The sequence below is a fragment of the Setaria italica genome, chromosome IV, assembly GCF_000263155.2.
Source record: "Setaria italica strain Yugu1 chromosome IV, Setaria_italica_v2.0, whole genome shotgun sequence".
NCBI lineage: Eukaryota > Viridiplantae > Streptophyta > Magnoliopsida > Poales > Poaceae > Setaria > Setaria italica.
In genome coordinates this window covers 31,434,280-31,455,632 of record NC_028453.1, presented here as the reverse complement: position 1 = coordinate 31,455,632, position 21,353 = coordinate 31,434,280, and the positions used below count along the sequence as shown (strand labels likewise).

General features: G+C 46.1%; 2 protein-coding genes and 1 long non-coding RNA gene across 9 annotated transcripts; 1 reads left to right on the top strand and 2 right to left on the bottom strand.

The window, feature by feature from the left end:
- Positions 1–552: 552 nt before the first annotated feature.
- LOC101779865 (probable GMP synthase [glutamine-hydrolyzing]) lies at positions 553–3,793 on the top strand. Its single transcript, XM_004965665.4, has 5 exons — positions 553–1,677; positions 2,565–2,622; positions 2,721–2,804; positions 2,884–3,025; positions 3,118–3,793. Exons 1-5 carry the CDS (start codon positions 1,101–1,103, stop codon positions 3,511–3,513), a joined length of 1,257 nt encoding a protein of 418 aa, XP_004965722.1. The 5' UTR covers positions 553–1,100; the 3' UTR covers positions 3,514–3,793.
- Positions 3,794–4,164: 371 nt separating this feature from the next.
- On the bottom strand, positions 4,165–9,600 carry LOC101779198 (cytochrome b561, DM13 and DOMON domain-containing protein At5g54830). Of its 6 annotated transcripts, none has more exons than XM_022825706.1 (4): positions 6,546–9,600; positions 5,782–5,909; positions 5,079–5,437; positions 4,165–4,992 (listed from the first exon to the last, which is right to left on the bottom strand). In XM_022825706.1, the coding sequence occupies exon 1, from the start codon at positions 9,365–9,367 to the stop codon at positions 6,704–6,706; it is 2,664 nt and encodes an 887-aa protein (XP_022681441.1). In that variant the 5' UTR covers positions 9,368–9,600; the 3' UTR covers positions 4,165–4,992; positions 5,079–5,437; positions 5,782–5,909; positions 6,546–6,703. The 6 variants fall into 6 exon arrangements, with proteins under 6 accessions (XP_022681441.1, XP_012700984.1, XP_022681440.1 ...); XM_012845530.3 differs by having other exon boundaries at positions 6,576–9,600; XM_022825705.1 differs by having other exon boundaries at positions 4,168–4,372; positions 4,520–4,992; positions 5,782–9,600.
- Positions 9,601–10,272: 672 nt separating this feature from the next.
- LOC105914320 lies at positions 10,273–20,988 on the bottom strand. Of its 2 annotated transcripts, none has more exons than XR_002677376.1 (7): positions 20,068–20,988; positions 19,572–19,982; positions 19,361–19,416; positions 19,162–19,219; positions 11,487–11,680; positions 11,263–11,335; positions 10,273–11,159 (listed from the first exon to the last, which is right to left on the bottom strand). It is a non-coding gene; the product is annotated as an uncharacterized LOC105914320 (long non-coding RNA). The 2 variants fall into 2 exon arrangements; XR_002677375.1 differs by having other exon boundaries at positions 11,267–11,335; positions 20,068–20,972.
- Between the last annotated feature and the right edge of the window lie 365 nt (positions 20,989–21,353).

Here is a 21,353-nt window from a genome sequence, read left to right as displayed (position 1 = left end):
TGTTACCTTACGATTGCGGCATATGGATGAATAAAAGTTTAGGTGAGGAGGCAGTTCTCCACTAGTAATAGTTTTAGGAAAAATTTCAAATATATTTTCTTTTCAATTTTTTTTCAAAAATGTATTACAAAACATAGAAAAATAATTTATAATGGACAGTGACGATGGTGCGCGGACACGTGAGAAAACCATTTCCCCCTTTTTCTAAAAAAGAAAATACCACGAGAGAAATCAGACCAGCCGGCCGTTATACAGGATTTCGATTAGTGTAAAACAGGTGGGCCATTCCGGAAAAGTACACCGTCAGACAGCAAGAAGCTGCCGGGCCCACCAACAGCGGTCCAGGGGCACAGATACGACCAACTCTTCTCCCCGCAAGCACATAAAAGTTAAAAACTTTCGCAATCCACCCCCTCCCGAAATAAAAAACAGTTGTCAAATAAACGGCAGAGTCCCGCCAGCAGCTAGCGAGCTAGTACCTAGTAGTGCAGTGTCCCTCTCCCCCTCTCTACCAACCGCTTGCCCTGGCCCCCCCCCCCCCCCCCCCCCCCCCCCGCCTTGGATTCCACTCTTCCTGCGTCCTCGGAGCTGTTGCAGCAGTTGCAGTCCCTGCGCCTCTCCCCCCTCCCCTCCCCACCGCCGCTGCCGCCTAGGTCTTCCCGATTCCCCGCCGCGCCTTTCCCGCCCCGGATTTCACTGTCCGCCGCCGCCGGGCCGCTTCGGGAGGCTCTCCTCTGAGCGCCGGCCGCCGCCGCGGCTGGGCATCTGGCTTTGCCGGGGTTCTTGAGCTTGTCTGTGCAATGACGTGACTAGCCCTGGCTGGGGTTAGGGTTCTTGGCCCGGAGCTCTCGTTCTTTGAATTCTTTGAAGGTTGATGGAGGGAAAAGGGCCCGGATTTCGAGGAGTTCTTGGTGCCGTGCTTGTCTCGGGAAAGGGGAATCTTGCGTTCGTGGAGGGTTTTTAGCTCTACGAGGAGGGTGATTTTCTTTGAGTAATTGCCTTTTGTTTTCCCTCTTCTGCTCGATTCCTGAGGAGCTCGAGTGGGGAACCCGGTAAAGTTTGAATTTTTGGGCGGTAAAAGCTCCGGGAGCTGGGCGGAAATGGCTTCCATGGCCGGGGCGCCGAGGGTCCGGTCCCTGAACATCGCGGCGCCGGAGGTGGAGGCGAGGCCGGTGCTGGTGCCGGGAGGCAACAAGGCCAGGTCGGGCCCGGCGAACGCCCGGAAACCGTCGCCCAAGCCGCTGCGGAAGGCGGAGCCGGCGGCGGCGGGGACGCCGGAGAAGCCTGCGGCCGCCGCGGCCAAGGAGGAGGAGGGCGCCAAGAGGAATGCCGTAGGTGGGGGCGGAGGTGGCGCGCCCAAGGGTGCGTCCCCTGTGCCTTCGCCACGGCGCACGCCGCCGGGGCCGCCGCCGAGGAGGAACGACGCGCCGCTGCTGCAGCCGAGCTTGCCGCTCAGCTCGTCTTGCTCCTCGGACGCCTCCGCGGAGTTGGTCCGCACCCGGGCTTTCACTGGGAAGGTGGAGAAGAGCCGGTCTTGGTCGACGGCTGCGCCAAAGCAAGGGAAGGCTGTGGGTAAGGTGGCAGAGAGCAAGTCGGCCGGTGTGGATTTTGTTGCTCCGGTAACGCCAGAGGCTGTGGAAGGGAAGAGGAGGTGCGCATGGGCGACTCCAACCACCGGTGAGCTTCTTCTGTTCTTTTTGTTAAAATCTTAGTTTGCTATAAGAATTGTGAAGAATTACTATTCTTGTTCCTTTATGTTTTTGGTTACTGAATATGGATAGGGTGCGTAATTTATGCCTGCTTTGAGTTATTCGCTAATCAGTTCATTCATGTGTTGCAATTCATAATAACTTACACAATGTAGTATCCTTAGCCAGGCACTATTTATCATACTTGCTCATATGATGTATTAAAACTATGCTATATATTTCCTTCTAGCCTTTCCTCAAGAGCAGCTATCATATTGCAGAGTTGCTAACAAAAATGATGATACCTCGTCTATCATAGTCATAACTTGCTAAACTCGCTCTTCCTACATTGGATAAAGTTAGCATTCCTCCTTTAAAATTAACTAAAAAGTGCAAAGAACATATTTCCCTTTTTTTTTAAAGTTTCCCTTTTATTCTTATTTCCTTCATATAACGGATTGGTTAGTCCCTCACAATTTAACATCAACATCTGGAATTGACTATAGTAGTTTTGAATCACAACTTAACAGCTGCCCATTCAATCAATCTGTGCTATTCTGTTCCATGTGTCCTTTGATTTTGATCCTGCTACAGCAACCCCCCACTGTAACTGCTTGAAACCATAAATTTGGCAAAAGGAACGGTTACTTTATCAACCAGAAACTAACAGACAAGCAGTGTTGCACTGTTAATAACTCCATCCATACCATCAAGAAAACCAAACAATCAAAGTGTAAGGTACAGTGCTTGCTTTATTTGACACATCACATGCTATGGTTGTCCTGTGCCTTTTCTAGGCCTTACCGATGAAGTGTTTCTTAAGTTATGAATTATTTTTACGAGCAAAGCTGATTCGTCATGTTTTCTACTGATCAGATCCTTTCTATGTCACTTTCCATGATGAGGAATGGGGGGTTCCTGTACATGATGACAGGTATGCGAAGTGCAAATTGCTATATCCATCTTTGCTATTTATCTTCTGTTAGAAGGAATTGAACAGCCAGAGGATATTTGATCATGACCATTTTGCAGGAGATTGTTTGAGCTACTTGTACTATCTTGTGCATTGGCTGAGCTTACATGGCCCGAAATTCTCAAGAGGAGGCAACTTTTTAGGTATTGGTTCTGTACTGTTGAAAAGATATAAACGTATTCTTCATGGTTTATTCTGTCACATCCATGCTGAATCTTTCAGGGAAATTTTCATGGACTTCGACCCTCCTGCCGTCTCTAAAATAAATGAGAAGAAGCTTGTGGCACCTGGAAGTGTTGCCCTTTCTCTTTTGTCAGAGCAAAAGCTCCGAGCTGTCCTTGAGAATGCTCGCCAGATACTAAAGGTTTGTAATGCCTGCTTGATCATACCACCAAATTGGTGCCTCCGTTGGTACGACTTTTGCCTGAAACTACTAGTTTGTGCGAACTGATGCAGATTGCTGATGAATTTGGGTCCTTTGATCGATACTGCTGGGGTTTTCTGAACCACAAGCCTATAGTAAGCAAGTTCCGCTATCCAAGACAAGTTCCTGTCAAGAGTCCCAAGGCAGATATAATCAGCAAAGACATGATGCGAAGGGGATTTCGTGGTGTGGGCCCAACTGTCATATATTCCTTCATGCAGGCTGCAGGGCTAACAAATGATCACCTGGTCAGTTGCTTCCGGTTCGAAGAATGCAATGCCACTCCAACTCTTTGCACGAGAGACATCAACAAGGCAAACATGAAGGCAGATCTGAAGAAAGACGAGATGACAACAAAGATATGTTGTGAGGAGGTTGGCACTAACGCAGAGATGCCGAGGACGATTGATGCGCTTATCGTTTCATAGCACCATGAAGAAATTGGAATAACAGTGCAGCTACTGAACTTGTGTTATCTCTATGTTAGACAGTGTGCTAGGTTATCCTTGAATTGAGGTTAGGACTTGTGTAAAAATCACTTCTGTTGGTAATGCCACTCTATTGTACATTGAATGGTTAGCGAAGCGAAGGATGGTGGCCTTTATTTACTGATCCTAAAACTGTGAATCATTCAGCAGTTTTCTCCTGATCATTGCTGTTCATCAGAAATTCTGTCTGGTTGCATAGAGGGATTTCTTTGGTGGCTTATTATGATTTGGGTCGCATTCATCACAATTGGATTCCCTGCGGCTGCTTGCTGCAGGGCACATTTAAGCAGGTGGACCAGAGATTATTGATATGGGATTAATTTCACGGGGGCTCAGGAACCTAACCATGGAGGCAGTTATGCATTCAGGGCTGCAGGATGTCTTGTGAGGAATGAGGACAAGCAGCCTTGGGGATAGGTCTGCTTCATGCCAAAGATCTAGGCTGCTTGTCCATTTTAAAAACAGGAAAGATTCACTTGTGCAGTACTCCTTCCATCCCAAATTATAGATCATTTTGACTTTTCTAGGTTCATATAACTTAGAAAAGTCAAAACGACCTATAATTTGGGACAGAGGGAAGTAAGAACTCATGAGTAACAAGCTGAGATTGTGGAAAGACAAGCTCAGATTCTGGAACATAGCTCACAAGCGGCCTACACATGAACTGTCTGTTGAACTCGCGCGTCCTGTGTTGTCGTTTGTTCGATGTGTCGTTATCGTTATTCTGTCCACGCACTGGCAGACAGTTCGCGGCAATACAAATTACTCTTATAATCCTGTCGTACTTCACTTTGCAATTCTGCATAGCATGCTCATGAGTAATAGTATCAGAATTGCAGGGTATGCATTCAGGTACAACCTCATCACTAATTTATGAATTAAATCAAAAGATCATATCAACTACGGACAGTATTGGAACAAATAAGCATAAGCAGGGTGTCCTCACCAGATATGCCGCAATGCATCGGGCATTCGTGTTGCCAGGTCCACAGACCATGCATTATATTGCCACTGCATTGCAGGTCACTGACATGCGGGTCCAAACGCAGTGGAGCCCACGTGTCGATGACTCAAAGATAAAGACCTCAAAGTTAGAGGATCTCGTTCCCATTGCAGGGACCATCTCCATCGAATTAGGCAGAGGGCCGGAGTGGACTCAGCAATCATGGCAGTGGAGGAGATGATGATTCAGACATCAGACAAACTGAAATGCAGGTCCATTTCGTCAGCAAAAGCCAGGATCGGTAGAAAACATGGCCGGGTCAAAAGTGCTCAGAATGGGCCCCGTCCAATAACATATTAGATCTGGGGCAGGCTACCCATTTTTTGCCACTCCAGTCTCCAGTTCAGAAATCAATCTCGTACCACAATGATACTGTCCAGGATGCAGTAGATGGCAGGAGTTACGAGTCTTATCATCTGCCATTCACAAATACAGGTAACAGCAGTCAAGGGTAAAACATTGCAGTATATCATAGGAAAATAAGATTTCAGAGTCACTTTACCCCAACGCTGATGGCCTTTTATGACTGGAATTGTCATTTCCCTTAGAACCATTACTAGATCCCAAAACACACATGTACAGTTTCCCTCCCTTGAACCATGGTTACAACTGATTCCAGGCTTGAACTGAGTTGCTGCCACTGATTCAAGGCTCTGACATGCAGATCCCTTAGGTTTATGACATGTATTGTTCAAGCATGGAAGCCCATCAGAGGATAGCCTTAGCCTCCCTTTATCTGGTCCAGTCCTTACAATGCTAATCCTGGGCTCTGTTTCTCAAATAATGCTACCAACAGTTTTAGACTCCAGAGACCCAAACTCCAGCACGGCAGCTTCATCCACCTAAACCAGAAGAACTTTCCTGTTCATTGTTGGGCCATAAAAAAAACTCAGCAATGCCTGAACTTGTGTAACTGCAACGTGTTGGCCACTAGGCTTCATGGCAAAGACAAGAGAAGAGACCCTAAAGAACAAAGGGGACTCATGTATAACATGCTGTTGATTTTGCCCCCTCACCAGACATCACCTAACCCTGGTTTCTTAACAAGGTGGCAAGCAACAAACAGGAGGGATCCAGATCTGACTGCGTGCCAACACCTAACTCTAACTGGAACAATATGGACCTAACATGCAGGTTGAACGTCAATACCACCCAACACAATATAATACAGCATAACAGCAAAAGGGAGAATAGTAAGTAGGTACCTGCTCTATTTTCCTTGAAGAAGATTGAGGCCAACTCATGGTTGTAGTGGACGATCTTCAGGTCAACAAACTGCAGCACGTTACTGGAATGGAATGCAAGACAAGTGGGCAACTACTTTCGAACAGACCTGCGTGTCACGATGGCGAAAGGGAAATCCGTGTTTGGCCGATAAAAGAGGGTGGGTATGAGTACGTAGTTTGGAAATAAATGCATTTCTGGTAATTTGCGATGACATATCATAGAATCAGTAAATAGGTACATCACGGTGCTGATCATCAGCCTAACATTTGGGCAATTTGAATAGATATCAAAAAAGCACCAAAGCATCAGGTTGGCATATATTGCCATGAATCTTATGATTAAGAAGGTGAGAAATAGCACAAAGACATCAGCAGGCACAAATAAAATGTGGATCACTGTTTCCACAACAGGCAGGGGTGCTATGATTTCACTGGACAGTATTCCACAACAGTTATTTCTAGTTCCAAGTAATGTAATGTATACTGACTCATAATAATATAGCACATAACAAGTAACAATATCATCTATAAAATGTAAAAAAATTCCATCTACAGAAATGTTTCACAGAATTCTCACGAAATTTTTCCGAAAAGAATTGTATCCTCTTTGAGTTTTAACTATACCAAAATTGTACAGATATACATACATGATCCCTAAGAAGTTAGGAGATTAAAGACAGGAGGGCCTAAGCTCCAAAAGACAAGAAAAAACTAATCTACACCATGTGGTAATTGGTATGTACCTCTCAAGAAGTAAAAGATGGGAATCTCACCATTTCCTTAAATCAAAAAAGAATATGAACCGAACCCTCTTTTATCCTGAGACGTATATCACCCGCTTGTTATATCTATAAAGAATTTGAACTAAATTCTTTTTTATATGTATACTGAAAAAAGTGTATCATCCTTTAAGTGGCTCAAGCTGTACTTCCATTGGCTCAGGTGATGAATTAGACTCCAGTTTACTGACTACCCTGTCCGATTGCAAAAGATCAACTGTATCGTCTTCGTCGGTGTTGCCAAGCACCCATTTTCCTGAAAGGCCATCAGCACCATCTCTTCTTCGCTTAATAGCCATGTACTCAAAATAAGCCGTTACCAAAGCAACGCTTAAAAACCATAAGATTAGCCCACATGTAAGCCCCTTGATGTTCTTACTGCCATACCTGTGCCCAAGATGCTGCAAGCCAGTAAAGAGAGCCACGATACCAGCAAGCGCAGCAGACCTCCCGGTAAAATGATGCAGATACTCCCAAACTGTCCTATTTCCTGATGATGGTTCTCTATCCTCCATCTTATGCGGTCGAAGATATGCGTTTATTGGTTGCACACATGCGAATGTAAATGCTACCGCACCAATTCTAGCATGTCTGGATTTGAAAGAGAAACCTCGGAGCTCAGCAACTGCAAACAGAACGCCCAAGAGCATAACAGCAATGCTTGAATACTGCAGATAGGTGTGAGCCTGGAACCAGAGATCGCCTTTCAGATGTTTCAGATATCTCGCAGCCATGATCCCCCCTGGGAGAAAAATAGCCCATGCCACAAACATCATAAACCCATGAACAGCAAGCACCGGGCGCAGGTCCTCCACTGCTTCAGCCAAGCCGCTCAGCAGAAGAATCCTGATAGGACGGTTGCTTGTGTCCGAATGCATGTTCTTCAAGCTCAAGGGGCCTGATGACCACTGAGCACCCATTGCCCAAATGACCTTCAGAGGAGTCGTCGGGTCGATTATGTTCTTGCACTCCACCCTTCCACTGCACGAAGGTGTCAATGGACGGGTGAACTCAAACACGATCGCACCATTTTCCGATCGGCACCTCTTGTGTGTAACATTCTCATGTGTTTCGTGCACACTCATCCCATCCTTCCCGTCGATCCAGTAAGACTTGACATGCCCCTTGCCATTGCCATCGACCCACCCGACATAAGCATAGCTATTCACCATTGCGCTACCGAAGCCGATCGCAAGGTAACCGCTCTTCTTCTCGCCTCGGGCAGCAATGTTAATGGAGTCACCAGAGAGAGTCCAAAAGAACGTCACCTGCTGATCGTCCAGGAGCACGCTGTTGTTGTACATGTCGCTGAGGCCTCCATCAACGACCTGAATTTTCCAGCCCATCTTCTGATCGTACAAGGACTGGTAGTACACCAGGTCCGGCGTGTTGCGGTCGGGCAGCCAGACGAGCTCCGTCGGCGTCGCCCGCACGCCCTCCGCCTCCGGCCCGCCGGCGTAGATGACCTCCGGCGTGTTCCTGGCCGTGGCGTTGCCGCCCACGGGATCGGACGTGATGTACAGGGGCACGTCGTGCCCGGCCTCGACGGAGAAGGTGACCGGCACGCCGCGCTCCACCTTGAGCAGGGGCGCCTCCTTCTTGTTGATGTAGAGCACCTTGTCGTAGTTGGGCGGGTTGGGGTAGTGCAGCGCGGGGCCCACCGTCACCACCAGCGGCGTCTTGCGCTCCGCCGTGATCCTGGCCTGGTCCTCCTTGTCCTCGGCGTCCAGCGGCCCGACGCACCCGCCGCTGGCGTCCGACAAGTTGAGCTTGGCAAAGGAGAACGCGCCGCCGCGGCTCATCAGCGGCAGGTAGTAGGGCCGGAGCGAGTCCGGCGGCCGGAGCAGCCCGATCGCCCAGACCACGGTCATGTTCCGGGTGGCGTTCACGGCGACGTCGTACTTGCTGTCCTTGGGCGCCAGCGGGCGCGAGAAGCGCACGAAGGAGACGCCGTCGCGGCGGTGGCCGTAGACCAGGCGGGTGCCGTTGACGAGCCCGGCGGAGGCGGAGGAGGAGTGGTTGCGGCCGTAGATGGTGTCCGGGCAGACGCCCTCGACGGAGCCGTCGTCGCGGAGCAGGCACTCGCTGTACTTGGTGACGTAGTAGTCGTCGGCGAACGGGAGGCCGTCCTCGGTGAAGCCGGCGACGACGAGGTCGGCGCCGATCACGGACGGCGGCTCGGCCGCGCCGGGCTCCGCCCACCCGAACGCCATGTAGTACTCGGACCCGACGGCAGCCTCGAGGCCGATGTCGACGGAGTTGTTGGCCTCGTGGAGCGTCCACCGCACGCGGAAGCGCGGGGAGAGGTGCGCGCAGGAGTCGAGCATGGTGGGCGCCGCGGAGGAGGAGGAGGGATCGGAGGAGGCGTTGGCGCCGGGGAGGCGGACGAAGCCGAAGAGGGAGGAGGTGAGGGGGTCGTAGGCGGCGAGGACGGGGACAAGCGGCCAGGAGAGGCCCGGGAGGAGGTGGAACACGAGGGACTCGGACCGGAAGGTGCGGTCCAGCGGGTCGGCGGCGGCGGGCTCGCCGCGCGCGAGGGCGTCGAGGTCGGTCCCGTCCGCGCGCCACCACCGCGCGGACGCGGAGCCCGGGAGGAGGTCGAGCGCCGCGACGCGGAACGAGCAGCCGTCCAGCACCTCCACGCGGCCGCGGAGCTGGTGCTGCGACATGCGCAGGTCCGCACGGTACCCCGCCAGGCTCGTGTTCGCGCCGCACCCCGCCTCCGCGGCCGACGCCGCCGCCGCCCCGGCGAGGCAGAGGATCGCGACGAAGGCCGCGGGAGCCATGGCGGGCAGGCGCGGCGCGGCGCGGCGCGATCGGCGTGGGCGCGCGCGCGGTCAGGGGAAGGGGACGTCGAGGCGGGGCGGTGGCATGTGGTAGGCGGGCGATCACGCGGTGCGGAGGCGGCGGCGAGTTCCTCGGGGCGGGGAGGATGGGAAGGGAGAAGGAAGGAAAGGAAGCGGTTCCTTCCGGGTGGGTTCGTTCGATTTCGTTCCACTGCGCGGCTTTCCGTTGGTGCCTAATGGGACCCACCCACATTTTAGTGGGTTGTGAGCATGTGGCCTCGTTCTTCTTGTTGGAAAAATGGTAGGAGCAAACAGCGACAGCACAAGAAGAAACGAAGGGATGAGTAGAGGAGAAATGAACACAATAGGAGGTATAAAAACTGAAAGAGATAGAGAGAGTTGCCTCTATTGTGATAAACTTGGTAAGATGACGTGCCCCCGTTTCGTGTAAATCTGCCTCTATTGCCATATAACTCAATTAGATGATGCGCCACAGTATCGCGCGGAGATCCTACGGTCCAAAATGTATCATGCCGTGCTACGAACCGTGCGAAATGATTCGTACTTTGAGCCCCTGTTTATACTCTTGGGTTTTTAAGGAAAAGAGAATGTTTGATTTCGGTTTTCAGGTTATTGAATTGTTTCCTAAATCTGTCAAATCTATACGATTAGAAATGCTTCGTATACAATACATGCATACGACCCTCTTACAGTAGATTCGCCATACATACAATATTCAACATCAGAATTCCACTCACGTTTGTGCCAAAAATCTGTACTCTATGGCTGACGAGTATGGTAAGAAAAAAAAACAGATGCTTCATTACATCCTAACACTTGATTTTCGTTTATATCCCCTTGTTACAATTAGTTTACACAGAGTTGCAATCACTTTTCAGGTGTAGTTGTTTACAAGAAATTTAAATTTAGCCATACATACAATATTCAACATCACAATTACACTCACATCTGTGCCAAAAACCTGTACTCTATGGTTCCTGAGTATATATGAGGTAAGAAAAAAAAAATTCAGATGCTTCATTACATCCTAACACTTGATTTTCGTTTATATCCCCATGTTACAGTTAGTTTACACAGAGACACAGAGTTGCAGTCACTTTTTAGGTGTAGTTTTTTACAAAGAAATTTAAATTTAGTCTGACCTGCAGATCTCATATGGTTGCAAATTGCACTGACGAATGTGCTCAGGAGTTAGTACAATCTTGCATTAGAAGCCTGGCTAGGGGATATGCATTAGAGAGCCTGAGAAAAGTTGCAATCTTGCAGACTTTACAAGATGACAACCACCAAGCACCGAACTAGATTTCGGGTAGTACCACAATACATTTACCACACTGGTGCTAGAGGAGCTCGTATACTCGCGTACTGCATCGATTTCTTTGGGCAACCAGTTATTGGACCTGGACACATGACGGATTGACGGGGACCTGTCCAGCTCGTTTGAACCTTGCATTGGCAGCTAAGCACTCGCATGTTTTGACCTCAAGGCCTCAACGAATCTGGAGCCTGACGTCCCTCCAAGAAAGGCTGGAGGTCTGCGAGTAGTCGCAACTGATCGAACAGCAACATTTCACTGTTCAGTAGGTAAAACATCCTGAAAGCGACACTCTGAATAGTGAATCTAGGATAAGGAGGCAGCAAGATTGTGTGACTTGGGACTCTTGGTGGTTGGATTCATGGGCACTGAACGCCTTGCATTGGTTGAAACAGAAGATATCGTCAATTCATCAGGAATAGCGAGAGCTTTCACCTTCACTGTCTGCCAGATGAGCTGGAAAAACAAGAAGCGATCACTACGGCGAAAATGGTGGCGGCCAGTTTCAGTATCATTTGCTGAAATTTTCATACGAGGAATCCATGGGAAAAGGTTTTACCCACATGCTGTGCCTTCAAAATCTTCAGTTTTCAGCGTTCACCGTTGCCGTTTACCTTCCTGTTTGCGGTAACCTGACAGCGAAAGAAAGGAAGAGATTGATGGATAATCTAATATTCGTTTAAAAAAAAGATGGAATAGTCTAATAGAGTTTGTTGTAGTGACATTACAATACAACGAACCAGGTCCACTAGGGCACTAGGGAAGAAAGCAAGTCAGCGGTACCTGCTCCGTAGCAATTCACGTTTCTCTGTTCCTTTATCAGGCGCCACCAATCAACACCTTCAACGTTGGGAACTAGGTTCAGGGATTGTAGCAGTTCCTTAGATCCTTGCAATAGTACGATGGCCATTTTCTCTTAACATGGAAATTTGGTATCATTGTACTTATCTTGTCCCGGATTATAAGCAACCTTATGCCTATTCAGAAATGAGGAATAGAAAACATGTAATGTAATGTTAATGCCAGAATATGGTAGGCAAATAGTGGCAACGAAGTGACAAACTGCAGCAGTACTGTAGTGCTTCCGGCAAAATATCGACAAAGGAGGCTCAGCGAAGAGGTACCACTACAAGACATCCACTCGAATCTCTAATTCCATATATACAGTAATGCACATCATTTGAGCACCCATTGTATTTGCCAATTTCATGCACTAACGCACAGTACTGAGAATCATCTGCTATTATACATTTATACTTCATTCAAACCCTGCGAGTAGTAACCTTTTGTTTTGTTTACATAGTAGGTCCTGGGTCATGAGCTATACCGCGATAGTAGCCTTTATGTAATTCAGCCAATCAAGTTCATCTTGATTCAGCGATGTGGTCGTTTGTAAACTATTTTTCTCTTAATGAAATACATGCTTAAGAGTAGGAACAACAAACAGACAATTCTGCTGAAAATTGGTTGTAAGTTCACTGCCATGTGAGGCGGTAAAAATCACAAGTATCTGGGCTTCTTCTACACAACAATATTAAAACGCCTATCGTTCATAAAACAATGCATGCATTCTGCATTCAGTACTTTCATTAAAATGTATAAAGTAGCACTAGAAGAGTTTTATTTCATGCATATTAATTCAAGTTTTTCTAGGAAATGGAAAGGACAGGCATATCATAGTGATGAGTAATTTATTTTGTACTTCATTTGTATCTCTAATTAAAGTTGCAACATATTTCTTGATTTTTTTTTTGTATGAAAGCAGAAAGGACAGGGACATTGTAGTAATGATTCATTTATTTTGTTTCCAGAAAAAAACAAGCAGCTGTTACGGTATGCTTGAAAACATGCCACACGCCAGAATGTAGTCATTCTTGTCATCTTGTGGCAAGAAAGCCATTCATCTGAAATATATTCTAGAAGGTACTTCAAAGATGCATGACTTATGGCTAGCCTCATTCTGTCCCGCTCACTACTGTACCTATTACTTGCACTCATAATGCATTTGGCTGTATATATTACTTTTCCAGCCTGGCAAAAGGCAGCTTTAAGTGTTTAACCACTCATGTTCTCAGGAAAAGAACTTCCTAATCACTCAAAACAAATAACTCTGTTTCATTTAGAAAACTGTGGCAAATTTATATTCTTTTAGACTTGTTAAAGCCAATCATACTACCACAAAGGCCGACCCCCCAAAGTTCAAAATTTAAATGAAAATAACCTAATACAAACATTAACAACAGTATTGTGGAGTTAAATCATTAATTCAAGTCTCAGCTTTCTTTCAATTGTAATTCAATCTTGCGATGGTACAACCATGTCAATGTAATCTGCAGATACCAGCTGGGGTAGTACAACCATTGAAGGGTAATCCTGAAAGGTCGTCAATAGGATCTTAATGACTTTTCTAGACAAGCGTAATAATTCACATAAACATGTGCGTAAGTATGTAATGTAAGTATGAGCATATATGCATAATGACATTTGTTCAATGTTTTTTTTAAAAAAATGTGCAATGGTTTCAGATTCATGAAAAAGTAGGAAAATGTTCCTCTATTTTTTTTTTCTCAAAATTTGATAGTGAAATGTGAATAATATGAGAAAAATTGCACAAAGGAACCCCAGAACAAATGACCCATTTCAAGATTCATGATGTAATCCTGCAATGTCCTAGGAAAATTGGCCACAATTTTGAAATGATGCAAGAACAAGTCTGCCTGTGGTTGAAGATGTATATTCGTGTATATGTGCAAATAAAGAGTCAAGAACAACTGTCTTGAACAGAAAACGTCCAGTAAGGTGAAATTGCCACGAAATCGATAATACACTTTAACATGCAAATGGTCTTCAAGAATGTATATGAACATAGAGATCTCCAGAAAATGTAAGTGGAAAAGGACATTGATTCTACAAGAGTGACCGACAGTTCATGCATGTGTGATGGATGGAGGAATTAGTCCTAGAATGAAAGAAAATTCAAGCATATGACACTGTATGGATAAGCACACAACGTAACAGGTTATGATAAAATGCAAGTAGATTGAAGGCATAGACAATTTTTTAGGGCCACCAGATCATATGTAGGGTAACCGTGTTATACATAGGAGCATCATTTGACTAGAAAGAGAAAGTTTGCAAGTTAGGTTCCTTACTAGCTCAAGTCACCATATCATATGGTAGGATGGTACAGTGCATTAGCAATCTAACCAAAGCACATCTAAGAGTGGCAACGATGCAGCTGGAAACCTAGATATAGTACAGTGAGGTTCTTTATTATAGGCCCAAATAGTTGAATTTATGACCCTTAGAAAGGGTCGAGGTTCACCAATGTTCTGGTGGGCAACGTAATGATATGGTACAGAGAAGATATATACCCTGACATCCGATCATTTGAAGGTTGTTGGGGCTAGAGGGAATCTCCTACATATATTTGAGAGCTCTTGCCACCCAAGTAGAGATAATCGAAGGCCAAGGTAGTTAGTAAAAGATTAAGAATTGATTAGTGTTAATTCACATCCAACAAAGGTGATCAGCCAGCTAGACAAACTGAGTTACTCTTTGTTACTCGGCAAAACATGGATGGCTTATCAGCGTTGATCTTGTGATCCACCAAAGCAGATTATAAAGCATCTGCAAAGCCATTTTATGAGTAGTTTGGAGTAGATTTCTAGAGTGAGTTGAGTGGCATATGGTCGGAAAAATAAGTTGAAGTGCCTAGGCTCCTAATTTGGTTTCTTGGTATTAATGACAATTCTTTATGTGGACAAACAATTCTATTTAAGAATTGAAATAGTGTCGGGGATAGATCCCTGGTCCCCGCAAGGAAGGAAGAAGACAGACTCTCCTAGGATTCTCCTGTAATCCTACTGGGACTCCTCCTTCTAACTGACTAGTAATCCCACCCCATGGAGTATATAAAGGAACGCAGAGGTCCCTAGATTGGTAGGCGAAGACCTCATAGAACCAAAACAGAGGATCAAATCCTCAACACCAAACAACACCCAAGCGCAGGGCGCAATATACAACACCCCAAACAGGATGTAGGGTATTACGCTACTCTGACGGCCCGAACTTGTATAAATCTATGTTTTGTGTCCTCGTTTTTACCATCGAGTTCCAGGTCCGGCGATCCCCCACCAACCAATCTACTACCTCGGGTCGGGATACCCCTCGGTAGGTTGCCGGGTATAAAACACTGACAGATAGGTTAGTCCCGGAGACTAAATTTGAGCTACAAGGATGAAAACTTGATGTACGACTTTTAATACCGTACATGAGCTCAAGGCAAAGGTATATACAGCTTTTAGTTTTATATGTCATGAGATAATTAGAGGATGAGGAATGATCGGTAATATTAATAGGGGATTGGTGTTCATTCATTTATGATTCTATAGTTCCTACTTTCTTCAAACTTGCATTGTATATATACTCCCTCCGTCCTGTAATATAAGGCATCCAAGCGTTCAAAATTTGTCCTCAAATACAAGGCATTGTAGGCACATTTGGATGATTGACATTTAATTCTTTCTATAATTAATAAGATAAGGGCGACTGATTTGTGGATTATTACTTAAAAATAAGTTTCTTGTTATTTGCAACTACCATTAACTCAGGGGTACATGCATCTTTTGCTACTCCTACTAATGTCCTAAAATCTCTAGTATGCCTTGTATTTCAAGACGGAGGGAGCAAGGTATAACTTATTAGTTCAAGAGAGATGATGAGTAAACACTGAATATGATGACAAAAATACATGTGGCGATTAAAACCGACCATAGGCGCAACTTAACTTGCCTCAACTCAAAGACGTTTAGAGGTTCTAGTGAGTGTCGACTTTGTGATGCAGTTTAATTGGCGGCAATGGCGGTTAAACCACGGCCACGGTAGTGGGTAAACCGACAACATCGACTTGAACAATGAACGGTGGTTAAACCACTAGAGGTGGCGGTTAAACAAAGTATGCGCTTCAACATTTAGAATAAGCTGTAGTTAGACCAAGAAAACGCTATGTTCACGAGTTTGTCACTATAACGGCTAGAATCCAAGGGGAGCTCTATACAGACCTCCCCACCATGCATGTGGGATGCCCCTTGGCCACTTGAAAAGCTTCTTGACATACTTGAGCCTTTGGTCTTCCTCCTTACCCATAGTTTGCTTAGATATTGTATTATTCTTGTGAGAGTGAGAACATCCTGGTGCATTGCATCAAGGGTTTTGAGTTTTGTAGTATTAATGAGACTTCAAGAAATGCAAGCATCATTAGCTTGTCACTCTTTGAGGTTGCTACCATCTAGATGACTTGGAGTCCTTGTGCTTGTGAGAGGTGTAGTACTCACCTCACCAGAGTGGTGAGAAACCCTAGTGGACGTGTGGCATGGAAAGGCTCTAAAGCTAGCTCAAGATTAAACGGTGACATACAAACAAGCTGTTGGCACATTGAATCAATGTAGAAAATAGAGGGCTATAGCTATAGCTTCTGGAGGCCACCCCCGCTACACAATGGCATATTCTTCCGCTATCGCAGCTATGTGCGCTTTAGCGGGATTTAGCGACGCTAATTGCTGTAGCGGCGATAGGATTTTAGCCCCGCCATTTTGTTCTACTCATCGAGCAGGCCCAAATTATGCTTCAGTGCTCAAATGGAAGGGGAGGTAAGCAAAGGCAGCTTGCTATGAGGAGAGGCAGGGAGTGGTGAGCACGGGTGCCGACGGCAGTGCTCAAGGCGACGATGCTCGGCGTTGTTCGAGGTAGGTGGAGCGGCAAGCTCCTGGTGCGCTCCCATAGCGAGCTCCAACTGGGGAGACGAGCTACAGCCACAATCCCGGCACGAGGGTTGCCTTCGAGCTTAGAGTCACCCAAGCGCGGGTAGATGGTGACCCATTGGTGGTACAAGCAGCATTAGCGGCTACACAGAGGACCGAGCTAGCTGAAGGAGGAGGTAGGTAAGATAAGGATGGGTAGTGGCAGGTGGGTCCCACACAGTAGAGGATGTTTTGTGCTGTAAGCTGCAGGTTTAATTGAAGCGCTAAATTGCTTACCGGCGCTATAGCTGCCATAGCAGCTAGAGATGGACACCACTAAATACGATAGCCCGCGATTTGCTACCTTGCATTGAATCCACCTCAGCATGGACTAGGGGTGACCTTTAAATCACTCGATACCATGGGATAAAATTTGTCTCTCATGTTTCGTTTCTCCTTGAGCTCAAATTTACATTTATGCAATTTACTCAGAGCAATTTACATTCCTAGAGATTGAATTGTATCTTGACACCCTAGGTAGCAAAAACCTTCACCTAGCTTATCTAGTGAAGCATTAGTAAATTTATTTTTTGATACTAACTGCAACTATTTAGTGTTGTGATTTTAGTTGAAAACTCGCCTATTCACCCCCCTCTAGTCGATATCATTGATCTTGCAAAAGCTTTTGCTCATAGATGATCCACGAATAAAGAGCGGTGACCCTCTAATACCTTGGGAAAAAGTTGATTAGTCAAGTTTGCATCTCCGTACACCCTTTTATATGACATATTCATTTAATTCACTTTCAACATTGCAATTTGCCTCTCTTAGAATTGGAATTGATGTCTGGTTCCTAGTAAAAAATGAATCTTCCCATAGAGCAGAAACCTAGAAAACCCTAGAGCACATTTAGAAATAAATTGGACATGCTTTCTATATGGGCTGATCAACTTAGTTTTAGAAATCCTATTTTAAACACCTTATGGAACGTGCAATGAGTTTTTTTGATTTCTTCACCGGATTAATCACGAGAGAGGTGAGACCCAACTTCAACCAGTTAAATACATCAATGCTAGAGGATTTTCATTGCAATCAAACCTAGAGATAACAATCATGACATACTCCTCATATGGTTGTCCCACCTAAAGCAATGATTTAATTTCAATAACCACTTACTTATAAATATAAAGCACCCTTCTAGGAGGAAGCATCACATTTTTGTCCAAAGGCCCTCAAATATAAATTACTAGTTTGACCTACTCCTCACCGGAGTTCCCCTTTCCAACTCATGAGAATCTTTGTAGCTAGGATTCCTAGCCATGATCTATCGTATACAATTCGGATACATGCTTGAAAATTGAAGGAATGCACTTGCTAGATGGTGCATCCAATTCAACAGTCAAATTCAGTTCAACGATACACGAGTCGCTACAAAGTAACAATAATGTAATCAGTGTGATGTTTCTATATATTTTATTAACTAGTAAAGCAAGTCAGCCATTCAAGTAAAGGAAAATACACCTTACCCCCCATATAAATCTATTGCGACTCATATTTGCACACTCACCATGGTATTTTTAAGTGAGGTTACATATGTAGAGCATAGATACCATACTATATCACAAATTTTAATCTGAGATATCGTCTTTTCAACTATATATGTATTTGGGCCGGCCGGTGCAGTCAGTAAGTAAGCTAACAGAACAGCAAGAAAACCAAGATGAACAGAAGCATTTTATTTGTGCAACCATAGTCGGTAAATTTTAGACAGGTGTGCAACTGTATGCTTACATACGGTGGTATTGGTTCATCATATGTTGCTGGGTTCAATGTAGAAAACATGCATGCATAGCAAGCAGCATCATAGTATACACTACACACAGACAAAATTTAAAAAAATAATAGAAAAATATTACAAAGAGAGTAATTAAAGAGAACATTTCTTTCAAAAATAAGAAACTAAGAGTGCATGTATGGTTACATGACAGTTTTTCCTCTCCATGTTTTTTTTTCTCTCATCAGAAGAAGTCTGCCTTTCTTTCTTATCTGAGGTTAAATAAATGGCTTGGCTTAAATCAACACCGGCATGCTACGACAAAAAAAAAAACATAAAACTATAAATGAGCTTGCATGGTCTAACTTTCAATTTTTAATCATCTATCCAAACCAATTCCACACACTTGCAATCGCAAACAAACTGCTGCACACTTCAATTAAGATGTAACTCATATGATGGTTCATTCTCTGCATATACGACGTATCCTCTCTCTTGGAGTGGAGAAAGGCAATACAAAAAGGTGCTCCACTAGCTAGGACAAAGATTAAGTTATCGTCACTTAACCTTGATTACATGCTCCCATCATCTTGATTTCTTAAGATATGGTTAACTAATAACACAACTAAAAAACCATACACCTCGTTTTGACTTAACAGGTTCCCTGAGATGACAGTAACTTCTAACCCAGCCCATCCAGTTTGTGTACTCAGCAAGGGATGCAAAGAAAATGTGGGCTCTTATCTCATGAAATGGTCTTTGCATTCCAAATTTCCAACAAATCAACTCCTAGCTAGTTTTCACAGTAGCACATAAACTTTTAAACGAAACATTGGAACATATCAAAACTTTGAAAGATCCAATATCAATAGAACCCATAAATGTGCATCCAAATTCAACATGGTGGATGCACATTGGTCATAAGAAAAAGGTCTGTACATACCTTGGTCATAAGAAAAAATTGCAAATTGTGTTGCCCATGAATTCATGACGCCCACATCCTGAAAGAACGAAAGGAAAGAAAACAGCAACAGCAAATGGGTCACTCATACAGTCCTATGGAGGACCACTAGATAATGCATGATAAAGCAGTCCACCCTGAAGCCATGAAACCAATGAAACAAAAGTGAAGTGGTTCTTACCAACCATCTTCACCAGCAACCCTGTAAAGACCAGCAGCGTGGTCTCCATTCTCTCCCTGCGTGTCTCCAAGAGATCAGGAAGGGAGACGAGGATATGATGATAGAGTAGAAAGAGGAGATGAAAAATCATGAAGAATGAAGAAGGGGGCCAGCCAAAAACCATGAAAGGCCAAATGCGTGACTTGTGTGTGAGAGAGATACAAGAACGTACCTTGATGCAAACCAGATCTGGCAAAAAGCAATGTGAGAGTCCACGGTCTTTGCCAAATATGGATCATCACATGGTACCCTCCATGCCCCATTTTTGAACCAACACAGGAGCTCAGCAGCAGCACAGGTGCACAGCCATGAGCCACCTGCATCGCCATGGCCGCAGGAGGACCCCAAGAACTCCAGGACAACAAGAGCAGCCTCAGCAAAGAAAGAGAAGAGACAGCGCATGAATAATGGCTACAGTGCCCATGAGAGAAGATGAGCTAGCTCTAGCTGCACCATGGGAAAGGGAAGGGAGAGAGAGGGAGAGACGATGCAGTTTTGCAGTAGTCTTTGTTCTGTTAAATCCTTACAGTGCCGCAGTGTACTGTCAGCATCCCCGATTCAGCTCCCAAGGCAGGCAGCAAGTCTGGAGAGTGGGAGAGAGAAGGAAAATCCTCAGAAAATCAGACGGCGAAACTACCAATCATTTTTCAGTGTACTGCAAAACCCACCACGAACAAGCTCGCCGCCTGCGAGCAGTGCGAGGCATGGAAGCAAAGTACTCTTTGAACCCATCTCCGCGCCGTGGCCGTGCCATCGGTATCAGCAGCATCAGCAGGAGCATCCTCATCCTCTTCCTCGGTAGTAGCCCCGCGACAGCAGCCTGACCGAAAGGGATCAAATCGAGAGCAAAAAATACTCGAAATCCATGCGTATCTCTAGAAGATAATTGAAGTGACATGTCCTTGCCGCCTGGCGCAGCCTGCGAAAGCCGTCGTCCTCGCGCAGCATGCGTGTCGCCCCCATCCATCTCTGCGTGGCGGCACGGTTCCCGATCCATCCACCGCGCCCCAATTCTTCTGTCGCCTCCTCGCCAGCGTGGCGTGGCATGGCGGCCCAGATCAGAGGGAGCCTCGGCCCGGTCAGGACGAGAGAGAGGCTGACAGAAAGAGGAGCGAGCACGCGGCGGGGACGGCATGCGCTCCATGCCGGCCGCCGCGCCGGGTGCTCGCTCTCTTCTGTCAATCTCTTCAGGGCCTCTTAATCTCACTCACGCCTGTGTCTTCTCCTGTAACAACCAGATGACAACAGATGCAGAAGGCACATGCACGGAGGAGCAAGCAATTGGCAGGGAGGCGAGTCGATCGATCGGTCGGCCGTTCTTCTTGGATCCGGTGAGCATCGGCGGCGGCCGTAGTTGGAGCAGGAGGAGGAAGAACCAAGAGAGTGGAGGGTGGGTGACGACGGCCTGGTAGATGGGACGGGGCCTTGTACTAGTTCTACCTGGGCTCGCTTAAGCTAAGCTGAGCAGCTCCGCAGCTGAGCTTGAGGGGAGTGAGGCCGCTCCGGGATTATTTTATTTATTAAGCACGCCGAGAGCAGTGATCAGGATCAGCGAGAGCTTGGAGCAGTGCTAATGCAGTGACGGCGTGCTAATCAGGTTGCCAGGGGAGCAGTAACAAGCCCATCCATCCATTGATCCATCCCCCCGGGCGCAGAAAGCAGGCAGTGCTCCAAGGACGGCGAGGGGGGCAGGGGCATCGTCCTCTCGGCCTGGGCCGATGACGTTTCGGCCGTTGGTTTGCCTGCCGCCGCTTGCGGTATCGATCTGCGTTTCTTGCGGCACGTCGGCCTCGGCCATGTCGTTCAATTCGGTCCGTGCCGCAACTCGTCGCCATAGGTCGGAAGGGCATTTTAAAACTTACCTTTCTTCGTTTCTGTCAAATCTCATCTTTGACTAACAACGATAGCTTTTGACATGTTAGATTAAATGGAATGGAAAGAGAAGGCTTATGCT